The sequence below is a fragment of the Scyliorhinus canicula genome, chromosome 2, assembly GCF_902713615.1.
Source record: "Scyliorhinus canicula chromosome 2, sScyCan1.1, whole genome shotgun sequence".
NCBI lineage: Eukaryota > Metazoa > Chordata > Chondrichthyes > Carcharhiniformes > Scyliorhinidae > Scyliorhinus > Scyliorhinus canicula.
The window spans coordinates 224,986,877-225,006,519 of NC_052147.1; the positions used below are offsets into that span (position 1 = coordinate 224,986,877).

At 45.8% G+C, this 19,643-nt stretch overlaps 1 protein-coding gene across 1 annotated transcript in view; it reads right to left on the reverse strand.

Annotated features, from left to right (window-relative positions):
* ifih1 (interferon induced with helicase C domain 1) overlaps window positions 1-19,643 on the reverse strand; it is a 172,920-nt gene that overhangs the window by 134,321 nt on the left and 18,956 nt on the right. Inside the window, exon 2 of the mRNA XM_038789675.1 lies at window positions 6,263-6,440. Within this exon, the coding sequence (XP_038645603.1) occupies window positions 6,263-6,440 (178 nt within the window). The remainder of the gene's footprint in view (window positions 1-6,262; window positions 6,441-19,643) is intronic.

Sequence of the window (19,643 nt, forward strand, 5' to 3'; positions counted from 1 at the left end):
GGGACATAACCTCAGGGTGCTCCAAGGATGCACTGCCACTCCTCCTCCCTCCGTCAGTCAGCCCAGTTTTTCCAGTAGGTGAGGCTGAGGAGGATGTAACCTGCACCTCTGCCAGAGACTCTCAACAGGACACAGCCTTCTAGGCCTTTGGCCATCAATGGAGAGCCACCAAGGTCATCTCAGGCAATGGGGCAGAGCACTCAGCAAGCTGCCTTCGCTTCAGTTGAAGATGTTGATGAGATACCAAGGCATGGTGATCATAAACGTAAGTATAAGAATTTGTGATGGTACCAAAATGGTTCAATTATTCAACGGAATTTTCATGATTCATATAAATAGCTCACTTTATTCATGTGTGGTGAGTGGTCATGTTTGTGCGACTTGGTTAGCCAGATGATGGCTTGTAATGGCTTGCGTCATAAGTGAATAAGTAGAGCAGCATAGTGGCGCACGGCGCGAGGTCCCAGGTTCGACCCCGCCTCTGGGTCACTGTCTGTGTGGAGTTTGCACGTTCTCCCCGTGTTTGCTTGGGTTTCGCCCCCACAACCTATAAAAGATGTTCAGGGTAGGTGGATTGGCCACGCTAAATTGCCCCTTAATTGGAAAAATTATTTGGATATTCTAAATTTATATTTAAAAATATGTGAATAAGTAGAAATATAGGAAATAGGAACAGGAGTGTGCCATTCAGTCCTTTGAGTCTGCTCCATGATTTAACTAGAGATTGGATGACCTCCTATGTCAACGCCATCTTACGGCACTATCTCCATATCCCTTGATGTCATGGTTATCTATCGACCTCTGCTCCAACAAAGCCAATGACTAAGCTCCCACAGCCCTTGAGGGTAGAGAACTCCTAAGTTCACCAGCCTCTGACTGAATAAATTCTTCCACCTCTTGGTCCAAATGGCCTATCTCTTATTCTGAGACTGTGTCAATTGGTATCAGCTACCCCTCCACTGTTCCCCCAGCCAGAGAAAACATCCTTCCTGCATCAACCCTGTCAAGCCCTGTAAGTATTTTGTACATATAAATGAGATCACCTCTCATTCTTCTAAACTCTCATAATATAGGCCCAGTCTCTTCAATCTCTCCTCATAGGACAATCAGAGCATGCAGGGGTTTCTGGCTGAAAACAAGTCTGAATGAGGGTCTCACAGGTCTCCCAGTACATTGCTCAATTGCCCAGACATCTCCTAAATGAATATGCCTGTTCTTTTGGTCACCTGGTTCTTTCCCTTTCTCCCCATCCAAGGAATAGTGTGGTTCCTCCATCTCCCTGCTCACAAGTCTTCACTTCTTTGCTGTACCAATTTGTATAGTGCGCTGCAGACCACGGTGATCCTGGCTACCCTCTGTAGTGCATACTGCAGGATCTTCTGCCTGAGCGACCCAGGCAGCAGAACCTCAACTTTAACAATCCTATGGTCTATTCCATTGCCCTTGTGAAGCCATGGGAAGCATTGTAGCTCATCTCTGCTGGGCTTTGCAGATTCCATTCAGTTGTTATTAATGGATAGTCCCTGTCACCCGGGATGCAGCCCGCCAGTTGCATGGGTGCCTCAAACAGCTGTGTGTAATGAAGAATGTAAGAATCATGAGAGCACCCCAGAAACCAATCACTCACTTGGATGACTCACTACCTGTGGTCATAGACTACTTGAACAGATGGAGTGAAACTTTTAAGTTAATGAATTTTGCTGGCTAGACCCACAGAGCTCTGATCGCCACAAATACAGTCTCTAACCCCTTGGTTATGTGGGAAACTCACAATGGCCCCAAACCCACAGTTCGGACAGCCTGGCTCTCAGCATCAATGGTAAATTTAACAAACTCCCTTTCGAAGCCCTTTCGAACACGGCACTGGCAGCTGCGAATGGCTGTCTGTGAGATACAACAGTTATCCTCTCTGGAGCCATGGTAAATTTCAAGGGATGTAAATTAATGCATTCATGGGACCACCTTCCCAGACAATTTCAGCTCTCTCTAATATTGCCTCGGAGACATTTGTAGGTAGTTGCTCCTTGTGTGGTCCCATTGCTCATCATCGCACAGGCAACTGGTTGTCTGCACCCCAAGATACCGCACCCTCTGGTGTCACCAACTGACGGTGTGCATGGGCCAAGACCGTCCTCTCCCCATCCCTCTTCTCTTCTGGCCAAGCCTCCAAAGAACACAGTCAACTAGACCGTGTAGCCTATAAAATGTGAACTGTGAACAGAAGGCAGGAGAGATATGAGCACCACTATCTACATGGTTCTTGTTTCTGACTTTGTGCATGTGCACAAATGGGAAGCCACGTGCTTTTCTTCCACCATAGCCTGGTCTCTTCCCAACTTTATCTCACCTCCTGTCACCTCAGCCTTTGTTACTAGAATTCCATTTGACGCTTACTGTCACCCTGGACCTGTCAGCCGCTGCCCTCCACCCATACTCGGTCGTCCTTGGCTTTTCCTCCATTGCCTTTGACCTTCCACCCAGCACCCTCCTCCTACTCTCATCACCTGTGACCTGCTCCCCCCTATTACCCTCGATCTGTCTGCCTTCAAGTTCAACCCTTCTATCACCCTTGACCTGCCCTCTAGTATCTTGACCTCCCCTCAAAAAAACTTGAACTGCCCTTTATCAATCTTAATCTTCTCTATGACACCCATCTCCGTCCCTTATGTCATCCACGACCATCCTTAGTTCAGCCAACATCATCCCTCGAGCAGCCGTGAACTGCACTGCAAAAAGCATTTCAATCTCCCCTCCCCGTTCCAACGAGCTTTCCCAAACAAGAATAGCAGCTTCTACCCACTCCAAATCCGCCTTGAACACCGTCTCACCAACTTCAATCCAGCTTTAACCGGATGTGAAAGTGTAGGCACACATCTCTCATTCGCCTTCAACCTGATCACAACGGTGCCATTTAAGGTAAAAAACCTGTGTTTTAACAAGCTTGTGGGACATGCTAATGCATTACAAATAGGTTCCCACTGATTGCTGTCAGGAAATCCAATTCCCTTAGAGGCAAAGCCACCTTAATTTGGTGATTTTTTCCCAATGTCAGAACCCAAAATTTCATCTCTCGCCCAGCTAAGTCCTACCCTCCACATCTCTTCCTGCACCCTCAGTCGCCATTAAATTGCATCCTACGAGGGACCGTAGGACAATGAAGGTACCTCGATTTTCTGCAGTAAAGAGCCAAAACAGATGTCGTGAGCCTAATATCCTCTTTCTGTGTTATAAATTTTGAAAGTTCCGGGCCTAGTGTTAGATTTGTTTCTGGGAGAGCACTTTGGAGATAGTGACCACAATTCGGTGTCTTTCACAATTGCAATGGAGTGGGATAGGGCCATATGGTAGGGCCATATGGAGAGGTAATTATGATGCGATTAGGCAAGCATTAGGGAGCATAAGATGGGAACAGAAACTGTCAGGGAAAGGCACTAATGAAAAGTGGAGCTTGTTCAAGGAACAAATACTGCATGTTCTTGATAGGTATGTCCCTGTCAGGTAGGGAGGAAATGGCCGTGTGAAGGAACCATGGTTCACAAAAGCAGTTGAATGACTTGTCAAGAGGAAAAAGGAAGTGTATGTAAGGATGAGAAAACAAGGTTCAGTTGGGTCGCTTGAGGGTTACAAGGTAGCAAGGAATGAGCTAAAAAAAAGGGCTTAGGAGAGCGAGGAGGGGGCATGAGAAGTCCTTGGCGGGTCAGATCAAGGAAAACCCCAAGGCTTTTTACCCTTATGTGAGAAATAAAAGAATGACCAGGGTGAGGATGGGGCCGGTCAAGGACAGTAGTGGGAACTTGTGCATGGAGTCAGAAGAAATAGAAGAGGCGTTGAATGAATACTTTTCTTCAGTGTTCACCAAGGAGTGGGGCCATGTTTTTGAGGATGAGAGTGTGATACAGGCAGGTAGGCTGGAGGAGGTAGATGTTCTGAGGAAGGATGTATTAGCAATTTTGATAAACCTGAGGGTCGACAAGTCCCCTGTGCCAGATGGGATATATCCAAGGATTCTTTGGGAGGCAAGGGATGAGATTGCAGAGTCTTTGGCTTTGATCTTTGGGTCCTCACTGTCCACAGGGATAATGCCACAGGACTGGAGAGTGGCGAACGTTGTTCCCCTGTTCAAGAAGGGGAATAGGAATGACCCTGGTAATTATAGGCCAGTTAGTGTTACTTCGGTGGTCGGTAAGTTAATGGAAAATCTCCTGATGGATAGGATTTATGACCATTTGGGAAGATGCAGTTTAATCCGGGACAGTCAACACGGATTTGTGAAGAGTAAGTCTTGCCTCACGAATTTGATTGAATTCTTTGAGGAGGTAACTAAGTGTGGAGATGAAGGTAGAGCAGTTGATGTTGTATACATGGATTTTAGTAAGATGTTTGATAAGGTTTCCCATGGTCGGCTCATGAAGAAAGTAAGGAAGTGTGAGATAGAGGGAAATTTGGCCAATTGGATAAGTAACTGGCTATCACATAGAAGACAAAGGGTGGTGGTAGATGGAGACCAGTTACCAGCGGTGTACCACAGGGATCAGTGCTGGGTCCTCTGCTATTTGTAATTTTTATCAATGACTTGGAGGAGGGGGCTGAAGGGTGGGTCAGTCAATTTGCTGATGGCACCAAGATTGCTGGAGTAGTGGATGAGGTAGAGGGCTGTTGTAAGCTGCAAAGAGACATTGATAGGATGTAGAGCTTGGCCGAAAAATGGCAGATGAAGTTTAACCTTGATAAGTGCGAGGTGATTTATTTTGGTAGAAAAAATTTGAATGCGGATAACAGGGTCAACGGCAGGGTTCTGAGGAATGTGGAGGAACAGAGAGATCTTGGGGTTCATGTCCACAGATCTCTGAAGGTTGCCACTCAAGTGAATAGAGCCGTGAAAAAGGCTTATAGTGTGTTAGCGTTTATTAACAGGGGGTTTGAGTTTAAGAGCCGTGGGGTTATGCTGCAACTGTACATGACCCTGGTGAGACCACATTTGGAGAATTGTGTGCAGTTCTGGTCACCTCATTATAGGAAGGATGTGGAAGCATTGGAAAGGGTACAAAAGAGATTTACCAGAATGCTGCCTGGTTTGCAGGATAGGTCTTATGAGGAAAGGTTGAGGGAGCAAGGGCTTTTCTCTTTGGAGCAGAGGAGGATAAGAGGCGACTTAATAGAGGTTTATAAGATGATGAGGGGGATAGATAGAGTGGACGATCAGAGACTATTTCCTCGGGTGGATGTAGCTGTTACAAGGGGGCATAACTATAAGATTCAGGGTGGGAGATATAGGAGGGATACCCGAGGTAGGTTCCTTACTCAGAGAGTGGTTAGGGTGTGGAATGGACTGCCTGTTGTGATAGTGGAGTCGGGCACGTTAGGAAATTTCAAGCGGTTATTGGATAGGCACATGGAGCACACCAGAATGACAGGGAGTGGGATAGCTTGATCTTGGTTTCGGACAATGCTCGGCACAACATCGAGGGCTGAAGGGCCTGTTCTGTGCTGTACTGTACTATGTTTTATGTTCCATGTTGACATAACGAGATGGCATAATTCTACCTTAGGAATATTGCTGAAAAGAGAGGCATGTTGCTGGAGCTTTTCATCTTACACTCACCAGGACAAACACAAGAATACCAAATTTCAAACGATCACACCAATTCATACTACAGGAGAAAATAGTGCATATTGGTTGGCAAAATCTACTTTGATTGACCGAGGAATTGCCATTCAGAAAGCAACAGGGAACAATAGGCTACCCAAGCTTCCAGGTATTTCAAAAAAGGTGCAAGGCTTGAACATATCCTTTTTGTTTGCAGAGAACAGGTCCCTGTGTATGAATATATGTCACTTCTCGCAAGTATAAATGAGTCATGTCACCAGCTGGTCTGATTATCTTCAGATGTTTGTTAGTGCAATTATTGTGAATCTGCTCAAGTAGTTTTATTTAATGTCTAGGAGACATTTATTTCAAGTCTGTAAATCTTTTTTACTGGTTTAAATGCATTTAACTTACTATTTTCCCAATTAAATTGATGATTGGTTAATCGCAAATCATTACTATCTATTAAAAAATTTATTACAAATTTCCAGTTCACAAATCTGTATTTTAAGTGCATATGCAAATCCATGACCTCGCAAAACAACTATTAGTATCGACTTAATGTTGTAAGAGAGTAGTCAGCTATTACTTGTATCATTCTTAAGACTGTTGGGTATAGAAAGATGAATTAATACAGAACTATTCATATGCACACATATGCAGTTCAGAACTTACCTACTGCTTTAGATAGATCATCATCATTGCCAGCTAACATGTCTGCAAGATTCTTATGTCCAGTCTGTTTTAGTACACTTAAAAATGTGGAAAACCAGCCAGGAGGTTTTGTCATTAATCTGTGCAATAATTTCCGGGATCCTGCTTTATCTCCATTTTGTTTTATTTCACTGAAGATCTGAAAGAACGGGTAGAGATTAGCTTTAAACAACTTTGGCACAATTGTGTATCGGTTAACACATGTTTTAATTCATACAATTTGTTGATGTTAATTGAGGAAATAACTGAGGGAATGAATAGTACCAATGGATCTTCAGCATTGACCTTAACCAGGAGAGACAAACATTAATATTCTGTCCAAAGGATGATGACTTCAGTAATATAGCACTCCCTCAGCACTACATTGAAGAACCAATCTCAACCACATGATCACATTCCTGGAATAAGCTTGAATTAAAACCTTCTGACTCAGAGAATAAATAGCTACGAATTTAGCCAAGCTGACTACATAATTATAGTCCTTATATTTCATGGGATTTGATTGTGCGTGAGAAACCTGATAAAGAGATGTTACTAAAAATCTTGACCTGGGGATTTCCTGAAGCTGCTCCTTGTTTTGCCCCCTGTTTATGCCTCCAACGTAGTTGTTGCTCAGGAGTAGGGAATTCTCGGCTTTCTGTCTGCATACACTTCTTATCTATCCTCCTTCCTATTGTGCCACCTTTTCAAGCTTTTCCCTTATAAATGTATTTCTATGATCTCATTCTTTTTTATAAATATTTTAATTTGCTTTTTCAAAATTGGTTACATAATTTACATTACACATATATATATTTTTAATTTTTAGTACCCAATTTGTTTTTTTCCAATTAAGGGGCAATTTAGTGTGGCCAATCCACCTAACCCGCACATCTTTGGGTTGTGGGGGTGAAACCCACGCAGACATGGGGAGAATGTGACATTACACGTATTTAACTAACATTTAGCAATCCCTCCCTCAAATATCAACGAACCACCCTCCCCTCTTTAGCTGCTGACTGAGGCTAATTCCTTAAAGTGAGATTATGGACTGTCGGCATCTCTTGTGAAAAACTCCTCATTCCCTCTTAAGCTAAATTTAACCTTCTCTAGGCTTAGAAACTCCATTAAATCTCCCAGCCATACTGAGACTAGGCGTGGAGCAACTGATGTCCAACCCAATAGGATTTGCCTCCTCGCTATCAGTGAGGCAAAGGCTAAGGATCTGCCCCACCTCTGTCTGGAGCTCTGGCAAGTCCGACACCCCGAATATGGTCCTCAGGGGACTGGGTTCTAGGTCCAACTGTAGCACTGCCGACATGGTGCTAAAAAAGATGCCCAAGAACTTCCTCAGTTTTAGGCACGTCCAAAACCTGTGCATATGATTGGCTGGTCCCCTCCCATACCTTTCACAAATGTCCTCAACCCCTTAGAACAGGCGACTCACTCTCAACCTCGTCAATGGTGTTCTGTGCACTACTATTAGTGCAAACCTCATGCAAGAGGTTTATGCATTTACCCTCCGCTAAATTTGGCACTACAGCTCTTCCTGCAATGTCTCCTCCAATTCCGCCTCCCATCTGGCATTCAACCTATCCATGGATTCTGATCCTGCTCCCGTAAGTTTCCCATAGATAGCCGAGGTAACTCCCCCCTCTCTATCCCGAACACCATCAATACCTCTTCCAGCAAAGAAGAAAGGGCTAACACTGGGAACGTGGGATGGTTTTCTTTACAATTGCACGTATCTGCATATATTTAAAGGCCGCCCTCCTTGGGAGCAAGTATTTCTCCCTCAATTCTTCAAAGGTTGCAAAATGGCCTTCCAGAAACTAGGGCTGGATTCTCCGCCCCGCTGCATTTCTGTTTCAGCACGCCAGCGGGATGTTCCGTTACGCCGGCTGGTTAATGGGGTTTCCCATTGTGGGGCAGCCCCACGCTGTTAGGAAACCCCTGGACTGTCGGCAAAACGGAGCATCCCGCCGGAGGAGAATCCAGTTCCATGTCTTTCAACGTGTTCACACCTTTTTCCTCCCAGTCTTGGAATCCAGCGTCTATTTTTGCTGTTTCAAAGGGATGGTTTTCTCAGACTGGCATGTTTCGACCCCGCCCCTAACTTAAAATGTTTGTGAAACTGCTTCCATATCTTTAGTGTTGACTCATTCTTAATGAAGCTACTTAAATAAATGAGTCAGCCTGTAATTGCAGGATATGACCACTTGGTGGCAATGTATTACCATGTCCCCATAAGTTACACTGGACATTTTCAATTCACAAATTGTACTCCACAACAGAAATGGGTGTTCTAAAATTCCATGTTTCACAATAATATAATCAGATTTAACTACATACTTTATTGTCTTTTGAATACTATACTTAATTCCAAGCTGTACCAATCAGTTCTGTTGATCTGAAATTTTCTTTTGTCTCCAGCAGATTCTGGTCAGCTATTTTTCAAAACTATTTGAAGAAAATATAAGAGACGCATTTCAAATGTTTCATCTGATTTCAGTGAGAGTTTTATTAGTTAAAAAACACAGCAGCTATGTGTAAAAATGCAAAAGATGGCCTTGCACAGATCACTTGTTTTAACTTTGTTGTGTGATCTATATGACTGTCTATGTGATCTTGATGTGGAGATGCCGGCATTGGACTGGGGTGAGCACAGTAAGAAGTCTTACAACACCAGGTTAAAGTCCAACAGGTTTGTTTCAAACACTAGCTTTCAGAGCACTGCTCCTTCCTCAGGTGAAGTGGTCATTCACCTGAGGAAGGAGCAATGCTCCGAAAGCTAGTGTTTGAAACAAACCTGTTGGACTTTAACCTGGTGTTGTAAGACTTCTTACTATGTGATCTTGGATGATAACCTGTGCGGAGTTTGCACGTTCTCCCCGTGTGTGCATGGGTTTCCTCCGGGTGCTCCGGTTTCCTCCCACAGGCCAAAAATGTGCAGGTTGGTGGATTGAATATGATAAATTGCCCCTTAGTGTCCAAGGATGTGCAGAATATAGGGGATTACGCGGATAGGGTAGGGGAATGTGCAAACTGGCTACCATGTTCCCTTCATTACAACCCAAATGTCCTTTAAGGAAGGAAATCTGTCGTCCTTACCTGGTCTGGCCTACATGCGATTCCAGACTCACAGCAATGTTGTTGACTCTGAAATGCCCTCTAAATTATCTAGCAAGCCACTCAGTTGTATTCAACCGCTACAAAGTCAATAAAAAGGAAAGAAACTGTACGGACCACCCGCCATCGATCTAGGCGTTAGAAACGACAATGGCAAACCCAGCCCATTAGATCCTGCAAAGTCCTCCTTTCCTAACATCTGGGGGCTTGTGCCAAAGTTGGGAGAGCTCTCACAGACTAGTTAAGCAAAATCCTGACATAGTCTTACTCACAGAATCATACCTTACAGACAATGTCCCAGACATCACTATCACTATTCCTGGGTATGACCTGTCTCACCAGCAACACACCCAGCAGTGGTGGTGGCACAGTGGTATACAGTCAAGAGGGAGCTGTCCTGGGAGTCGTCGACATCGCCTCCAGACCCCATGAAGTCTCGTGGCTTCAGGTTAAACATGGGCAATGAAGCCTCTTGCTGATTACCACGTACTGGCCACCCATCAGCTGATGAACACTACTTGGAGGAAGCACTGAGGGTGGCAAGGTCACAGAATATACTCTGGCTGGGGGACTTCAATGTCCATCACCAAGATTGGTTCGGTAGCTCCATTACTGACCGAACTGGCTGAATCCTAAAGGATATAGCTGCTAGACTGGGACGACAGCAAATGGTAAGGGAACCAACAAGAGGAAACAATATACCAGACCCATTACGATCCCAGACCAGACCCCAACAGGATAGTGGACCACAACCTCAATATTTAAATTTATTTGTAAAAGTGCCTTGAAAGAATGATTCGCTCCAGAAGTTATTGCATGAAGAAATAGGGTTTGGTTATTTTTAAAACAAAACTTAATTATGAATACAATATCAAACCTTTTAACTTCACACCCAAAAACATAAACACATACAAAATAGATGCAGGAGTAGGCCTTTCAGCCTTCGAGCCTGCACTACCATTCAATATGATCATGGCTGATCATGCAAATTCAGTATCCCATTCCCGCTTTCTCTCCATACCTCTTGATCCCTTTAGCTGCAAGGGCCACATCCAGCTCCCTCTTGAATATATCCAACGAACAGGCCCCCAACAGCTCTCTGTGGTAGAGAATTCCACAAGTTCACAACTTTTTGAGAGAAGAATTTTTTCCTCATCTCAGTCCTGAATGGCTTACCCTTTATTCTTAGGCTGTGACTCCTTATTCTTAGTGCTGGACATCCCCAACATCGGGAACATTCTTCCCGCATTTAGCCTATCCAGTCCCATCGGGATTTTAGATGTTTCTATGAAATCCCCTCTCATTCTTCTAAACTCCTATGAGTACAAACCCAGTTGATCCAGTCTTTCTTCATATGTCAGTCCTGCCACCCAGGGACTTAGTCTGGTGAACCTTTTTCTGGACACCCTCAATAGCAAGAATTTCCTTCCTCAAAATAGGAGACCAAAACTGCACATACTGTCAAGGTGTGACCTCACCTGTATAACTGCCGCAAGACATCCCTATTCTTATACTCAAATCCTCTCGCTATGAAGGTCAGCATGCCACTAGCTTTCCTCAGTGCCTGCTGCAGCTGCATGGCAACCTTCAGCGACTGTTCCATCATGCCAACCAGGTATTGTTGCCCTTCCCCTTTTCCAAAACTGCCACCATTCAGATAATAATCTGCCTTCCGCTTTTTGCCACCAAAGTGGATACCCTCACATTTACCCACATTGTATAGCATTTGCCCACTCAGCCAGCCTGTCCAAGTCATTCTGCAGCCTCACTGCACCCTCCTCACAGCACACACTGCCATCCAGCTTAGTGTTGTCTGCAAATTTGGAGATATTGCACGAGAACAGCTTACAATTACCCCAAATACTACTACTCAGTTTCCCATGAAACAACAAGAAAAGAAACATACAGCTCTCAATCTATCTTAATGTGGGAGAATTGTAGACTCAGCATCAAGCAGATCAGAATTCAACTCCTCTCTCCAACGTTCCTCCAAAAACTGCCTCTCTAAAGCTTTTCACAATGTTTCCCTAAAGCTTTTCAAAACGTCTCTCTCTACATTCCGTAGCTCCACCCAGCAATGACCTCATCTCCCAAACTGAAAAACAAATGGACTCTGCAGGCTGCAAAACACATTGGGCTGGATTGTCTGCAGCCCCACGCCGAAATCGCGTTCGAGGCGGGGGCGGAGAATCTATTTTCACACCGTAATTGGGCCCGGTGCCGATCCGGCGATTATCCGGGACCCGAGAATCAGCGTGTTTGCGGGGTACTCCGCGCGGCTGGGGGGGGACATTGCCAGAAGCTTGCCCGGCGCACCTCCGCTCCCGAATGGGCGAGTTCCCGACGGCGTGGTTCTAACCAGCTAATGGCGTCCGGGAAGCTCGTGTGTAACACGACCATGAAGTTACTTAATGAAGGGACTTGTGGGAGGAAACCGGGGCACCAAGAGGAAACCCACGCAGACACAGGGAGAACATGCAGACTCCGCACAGACAGTAAATCAAGCCAGGAATCGAACCTGGGACCCTGGCGCTGTGAAACAACAGTGCTAACCTCTGTGCTACCATGCCGCCCCTTATGACATCAAGGTCTCAGCAAAGTTGGAGTCAGTGGGAATCAGGGGGACAAATCTCCAGTGGATGGAGTCAAACCTGGAACAAAGGAAGGTGGTTATGATGGTTGGAAGTCAGCCATCGCAGTCCTGGGACATAAGACCATAAGACATTGGGGCAGAATTAGGCCACTCGGCTCATCGTGTCTGCTCCGCCATTCAATCATGGCTGATATTTTGTCATCCCCATTCTCCTGCCTTCTCCCCATAACCCCTGATCCCCTTATTAATCAAGAACCTATCCATCTCTGTCTTAAAGATACTCAGTGATTTGGCCTCCACGACCTTCTGCAGCAAAGAGTTCCTCAGATTCACCACCCTCTGGCTGAAGAAATTCCTCCTCATCTCTGTTTTAAAGGATCGTCACTTTAGTCTGAGATTGTGTCCTCTGGTTCTAGTTTTTCCTACAAGTGGAAACACCCTCTCCACGCCCACTCTATCCAGGCCTCGCAGTATCTTGTACGTTTCAATAAGATCCCCTCTCATCCTTCTAATCTCCAACGAGTACAGACCCAGAGTCCTCACCCGTTCCTCATACGACAAGTTCTTCATTCCAGAGATCATTCTTGTGAACCTCCTCTGGACCCTTTCCAAGGCCAGCACACCCTTCCTTAGACACAGGGCCCAAAACTGCTCACAATACTCTAAAGGGGCTCTGACAAGGCTAATACAGCCTCAGAAGTACATTCCTGGTCTTGTATTCTAGCCCTCTTGACATGATTGCTAACACTGCACTCGTCTTCTTAACTACCAACTGAACCTGCACGTTATTCTTAAGAGAATCGTGAACAAGGTCTCCCAAGTCCCTTTGTGCTTCTGATTTTGTAAGCATTTCCCCATTGGAAAATAGTCTATGCCTAAATTCCTCCTTCCAAAGTGCATAACCTCACACTTTTCCACATTGTGTTTCATTTGCCACTTCATTGCCAACTCTTCTAGCTTGTCCAAATCCTTCTGCAGCCCCCTTGCTTCCTCAATACTACCTGTACCTCTACAGATCTTTGTATCATCTGCAAACTTAGCAACAGTGCCTTCAGTTCCTTCTTCCAGATCATTAATGTATATTGTGAAAAGTTGTGGGCCCAGCACAGACCTCTGAGGCACACCAGGAGTCACTGGCTGCCGTCCTGAAAAAGACCCCTTTATCCCCACTCTCTGCCTTCTGCCAGTCAGCCAATATCCATGCCAGGATTTTACCCTTAACACCATGGGCTTTTAACTTATTTTACAGTCTCCTATGTGGCACCTTCTGAAAGTCCTTCTGGAAATCTTAATAAATCACGTCCATTGGTTCTCCTTTGTCTAACTTCCTTGTTACCTCCTCAAGGAACTCTAACAGATTTGTCAGACGTGACCACCCTTTGACAAAGCCGTGCTGACTCAGTCCTATTTTACCATGCACTTCCAAGTACTTTGCGATCTCATCTTTAATAAGACTCTAAAATCTTACCAATGACCTAAGTCAGACTAACCGGCCTATAATTTCCCGTCTTCTGCTTCCCTCCCTTCTTAAACAGTGGTTTACATTCACCACTTTCCAGTCCTCTGGGACCCTTCCTGTCTCCAATGATTCCTGAAAGATCATCACTAATGCCTCCACAATCTCCTCAGCTATCACTTTTAGACCCTGCAGTGTAGTCCATCTGGTCCAGGTGACTTATCCACTTTCAGACCTTTCAGTTTCCCCACAACCTTCTTCTTAGTGATGGCCACTGCACTCACCTCTGCCCCTGATTCTCCTGGAGCTCTGGCATCCCACTGGTTTCTTCCACCGTAAAGACTGATGCAAAGTAACTATTCAGTTAGTCTGCCATTTCTTTGTTTCCTATTATTATTTCTCCAACCACGTTTTCCAGTGGTCCAATGTCTATTTTTGCCTCTCTCTTAACGTTTATATATTGAAAGAAAGTCTCCCTATCTTCTGTTATATGGCTAGCTAACTTGCACTCATATTTCATCTTCTCTCCCCTTATTGCTTTTTTAGTTGTCCTCTGCCGGCTTTTAAAGGCTTCCCAATCCTCTGGCTTCCCACAATCCTTGCCATTTTGTATGCTTTTGCTTTTGCTTTTGCTTTTATGCTGCCCTTGACTTCCCTCATCAACTATGGATGCCTTGGCCCGAATCTTAATATGTTTCCTCCTCCTTAGGATGAATTTCTGTTGCTCCCCCCTTAACCCCCCAAAACTCCTGCCATTGCTTTTCCACTGTCTTCCCTGCTAGGCTCCTTCTCCAATCAACTCTGGCCAGCTCCTCCCTCATGTCTTTATAGTTACCCTTATTTAATTGTAATACTGTTACATCTGACTACCTCTCAAACTGGAAGCTAAATTCTATCATATTGTGGTCACTGCTCCCTAAGGGTTCCTTCACCTTAAGATCCCTAATCAAATCTGCCTCATTACACATCACCAAATCCAGAAATGTCTGATTCCTAGTGGTCTCTACCACAAGCTTCTCCAAAAAAACATCTCTTAAACATTCCACAAACTCCTTTTCTTGGGGTCCACTACCAACCTGATTTTTACCAGTCCACGTGCATATTGAAGTCGCCCATGATAATTGTGATATTGCCTTTTTTACATGCTTTCTCTATCTCCTGATTTATTTTCTGCCCCACATCCTGACTACTGCTAGGGGGCCTGTCCATAACTCCCATCAGGGTCTTTTTACCTTTGCGATTCCTCAACTCTACCCACAGGGATTCTATGCATTCTGATCCTATATCACTCCTTGCTATCGATTTAATTTCATTCCTTACTAACAGTGCAACCCTGCCCCCTTTGCCCATCTGCCTGTCCTTTCGATAGGACACATATCCTTGGATATTTAGATCCCAGCCCTGATCCCCTTGCAGCCAGGTCTCTGTGATGCCCACAACATCATACCGGCCACTTTCAATGTGCGCAACAAGCTAATTTACCTTGTCCCGTATACTGCGAGCATTAAGGTACAACACCCTCAGTCCTGCATTGACCACCTCCCTTCTCACACTTGTCACCTTTTTTGCTCTGCCTGAGGGTGATGTTCAAGTATTTTTGTTCTCTATTTCCCCTTCAGTTATTGACACCAAAATGACACCTTCTAAGCTAACGCTCTGGTTCTCACCCACCTGCAATATTGGTTTAAATCCTCCCGAGTGACACTAGTAAACCTCCCAGCCAGGATAGTGGTGCCCCTTGAGTTTAGATGCAACACATCCTTCTTGTACAGACCGCACCTATCCCCGGAAGAGATCCCAATGGCCCAGAAATCTGAAACCCTCCCTCCTACACCACTGGTTTAGCCACATGTTTAGATGCACTAACCTCCTATTTCTTGCCTCACTGACACGTGGCACAGGGAGTAATCCTGAGATTACAACCCTAGAGGTCCTGCTTCTTAGCTTACTGCCTAACACCCTGAACTCCTTTTGCAGGACCTCATCACTCCTCCATCACTGTAGGAGTTCAGCAGGATAGTGTCCTAGGCCCAACTATCTTCAGCTGATTATCAATGGCCTTCCTTCAAACAGAAGGTCAGATATGGCAATGTCCGCTGATGGCTACAATGTTCAGGACCATTCCCGACTCCTCAGACACTTAAGCAGTCCACTTGCAAATACAGCAAGGCCTGGACAGCATCCAGGCTTAGGCTGACAAGTGGCAAGTCACATTCATGACCATTTCCAATAAGCAAGAATCAAACCATCGTCCCTTGACATTCAATGGCATTACTATCACTGAATGCTCCACTATCAACATTCTGGGTGTTACCATTGATCACAGACTGAAGTGGGCTAGCCATTTTTTTAAATTTTTTTTTTGACAGCACAGAACAGGCCCTTCGGCCCTCAATGTTGTGCCGAGCCATGATCACCCTACTCAAACCCACGTATCCACCCTATACCCTATACCCGTAACCCAACAACCCCCCCTTAACCTTACTTTTATTAGGACACTACGGGCAATTTATCATGGCCAATCCACCTAACCCGCACATCTTTGGACTGTGGGAGGAAACCGGAGCACACGGAGGAAACCCACGCACACAGGGGGAGGACGTGCAGACTCCACACAGACAGTGACCCAGCCGGGAATCGAACCTGGGACCCTGGAGCTGTGAAGCATTTATGCTAACCACCATGCTACCCTGCTGCCCACGGTTGTTTATTAGTTTATAGAATGTATCCATGATAGTTTCCTAGAACAGTATGTAGCCATATTAATACTGTGGCTACAAGAGCAGGTCAGAGGCTGGGAATCCTGCGACAAGTAACTCATCTCCTAACTCTCCAAAGCCTGTCCACCACCTACAAGACATAAGTCAGGAGTATGATGGAATACTCCCCACTTGCCTGAATGAGTGCAGCTCCAACAACACTCAAGAAGCTCAACACCATCCAGGACAAAGCAGCCCGCTTAATTGGCACCCCTTCCACAAACATTCACTCCCCCCATCACCGACGCACAGTGGCAGCCGTGTGTACCATCTACCAGATGCACTGTAGGAACTCACCAAGGCTCCTTAGGCAAGACTTTCCAAACCCACAACTATTACCATCTAGAAGGACAAGAGCAGCAGATATATTGGGACCCCACCACCTGGGGGTTCCCCTCCAAGTCACTCACCATCCTGCCTTGCAAACATATAGTCATTCCTTCACTGTTGCTGGGCAAAATTCCCTCCCTAACATCACTGTGGGTGTCCCTACACCACATGGACTGCAGCGGTTCAAGAAAGCAGCTCACCACCACTTTCTCAAGGGCAATTAGGGATGGACAGCAAATGCTGACCTAGCCAACAAAGCCCAGATCCTGTACAAAATCGATAAAAATATACAGCGGCTGCACTTCAAACAGTACTTTATTGGCTGCAAAGCACTTTGGGATGGGCCAAGAATGAGCCATCTTTCTTTTAGCCACCATATCAAAGCGCCATGGGCAGCACGGTAGCATTGTGGATAGAATAATTGCTTCACAGCTCCAGGGTCCCAGGTTCGATTCCGGCTTGGGTCACTGTCTGTGCGGAGTCTGCACATCCTCCCCGTGTGTGCGTGAGTTTCCTCCGGGTTCTCCGGCTTCCTCCCAGTCCAAAGATGTGCAGGTTAGGTGGATTGGCCATGCTAAATTGCCCTTAGTGTCCAAAATTGCCCTTAGTGTTGGGTGTGGTTACTGGGTTATGGGGATAGGGTGGAGATGTTGACCTTGGGTAGGGTGCTCTTTCCAGGAGCCGGTGCAGACTCGATGGGCCGAATGGCCTCCTTCTGCACTGTAAATTCTATGACAAAAACCATGATGGTTCCTGGGGAATCTGGTGCATATACACATGGCCACTTTATTGTGGTTGTGTACGAGCTCTACATTGATAGAACAAAATTCTTTGCTGTTGACAAAAAAATCCTAATCTATCCAGTGGTCTTGGATTGTTCTGTGTGCAATGAGGGGCATCAGGTACATGTGGGAAACCAACCAGAGATGTGAATTAGACTTATACTCATTCTGCCTACAGTCACCACAGGAGAAGCTGACATAAATAGATAACCTGGTAAACATTTTACATGGAATTTATAGCACCAAATTTATATTTAGCTGCACAAATCTATGCCAGTGTTTATGTCTACACGAACCTCCTCTCACTGAACACCTTCTCACCCTATCAGCATATCCTTGTATTCCTTTGTCCTTATTTCCCCCTTAAATGTAACTCTGCTAATCCAATATGGTCTTGAATTCCACATTCTCTTCACTCTCTGAACATAGAAGTTCTTCCTGAATTCTAATTGGATCTCTCATTCAGATCCAGAATGGGCAAGGTGAAGTCAAAGTGATAATTTCCTTGGTGACCATGATAAACCATACTGGCCCCACCCACACAGCCGTTGGGTAAAGTTTGTTCAAATGGAATGTATAAAGTGGCTGTCAATCTCAAGTGTAACATAAAGGTCAACAAACAAATGGATTTTGTAGTCCAGTGTATGTTATTCATGGTAAAGAGCTGCATTGTGGTTAATGACTTATTCATGATAAGGGGTGCACTGTGGTCACATATGTGCTTCATTTTAACAGTTGCACTGTGCGAATGTATGAGTTATTCATGATGTGAGCAGGGTGACCACATGTTTTATTCATGATAAGCACTGACTGTGGCTATCTCTGTGTTATTCATGCAACGGGGCCTCCGCCGAATTCTGATACAAGTGGAAAAGGAGCCCCATCGGTGCTTATTTATCCATTCTACAATCCATTCTACTGTGCCATGTTAAGTATTGCCCTCATCAACAACTGCAAAGTGGTAGAGGACTGAATGGAAGTGAGGATATGAGAAGAAGTGCATGTTTGGGTAGGGCTGGAACTGCTGAGGACCAGACTTCCTCCTAAATCCCACTCAAAAAAACAAAATGGCGGCATCCTTCCGCAAGGGGCAGAGAAAAAAGTGGAAATAGCAAGCTAGGGAAAGACCAGCAGAAGCGAAGAAAATGAAACAGCCAACATTAAGGCAACAGAGACCAGTAGGTGAGACGGTGGGCGCAATTTAATGGGAAAAAGAGTCCTGTTTTGGGCATGTTCAGCAGGGTGTTTTACGGCGCCTGCAGTGCCCAGAACGACCCCGCTATTACATGGGACTCCGTTGTTATTTGGTCTCAGCAAGGAACATCCCGCTGAGGCTGCACTTACCTTCATTTTCTGAACTGATGAGATCAGCTCGCCAGTGCAGGAAGAAATTGGGGCATTATTTTTAAATAGCGTTCCGATCTCTCGCTCCCTCACCAGGGCCTTCGGACCTCCTGAACACCCAGCTTACCTGTTAGGGGTCCACGTGACCGTTCCCCCCCCCCCCCCCCCCCCTCACCCCACCTCATTAGGGAGGGCACTACCCCAGCCCGGTCCCTGGCATGGGCAACCTGGCACACTTGCAGTGCATGCCAGCCTGGCAGTGTCCCCATGCACCCTGGCAATGCCAACATGGCACTGCCAGGGTGCCCAAGTGGCACTTCCAGGGTGCCCAGGTCAGAGTGCCAGGTGGCCTTGTGGCACTGCCAGAGTGCCCAGGTTGGAGTGCCAAGGTGCCAGGCTGACAGTACCAAGGTGTTCAGGTGGCAGACGGAGTGCCAGGTTACCACCCTGCTCGGAGTCCAACCACCCGAGGCTTCCGATGGCCTTGGAGAACCCCTCAGGTGCCATTACCCCAGTCCACTTTTGTGTGGACTAGAGCTAAATGGCATCATGGCAAGATCTCCCAAGCCCTGCCGTTCAATCTTGAGCCTTGTGAGACTCTGGTGGCAACATATTTAAATAAGCCGAACTGCTCACTTAAATATGTAAATCTGGATCTTGCCCAGTGAAGGCAAGATCCAGATCGTGGTGTTGCATGAAACCTTGTTAGATCGTGCAAGATATTCCAAGCATAGCAAATTTTGTGAGAGGCCTTGTCGTGTCACTGGTTGGACGTGATGAGACCATCTGATCATGCCCCATGTTTTTTGACTTCTTGGGTACTAACTTTCTTGAAGTAGCAATCAGCAACCTCACGCCCAATTGCTTAAGTGAAATTTCATCTCTGCCTTTCTCGCTCGATTCTGCCACAGGCCAAGCGAGATCCAGGCCACGCAGCTCATCCCCGAAGCCCAGCTTCGCAGTCTGCCAG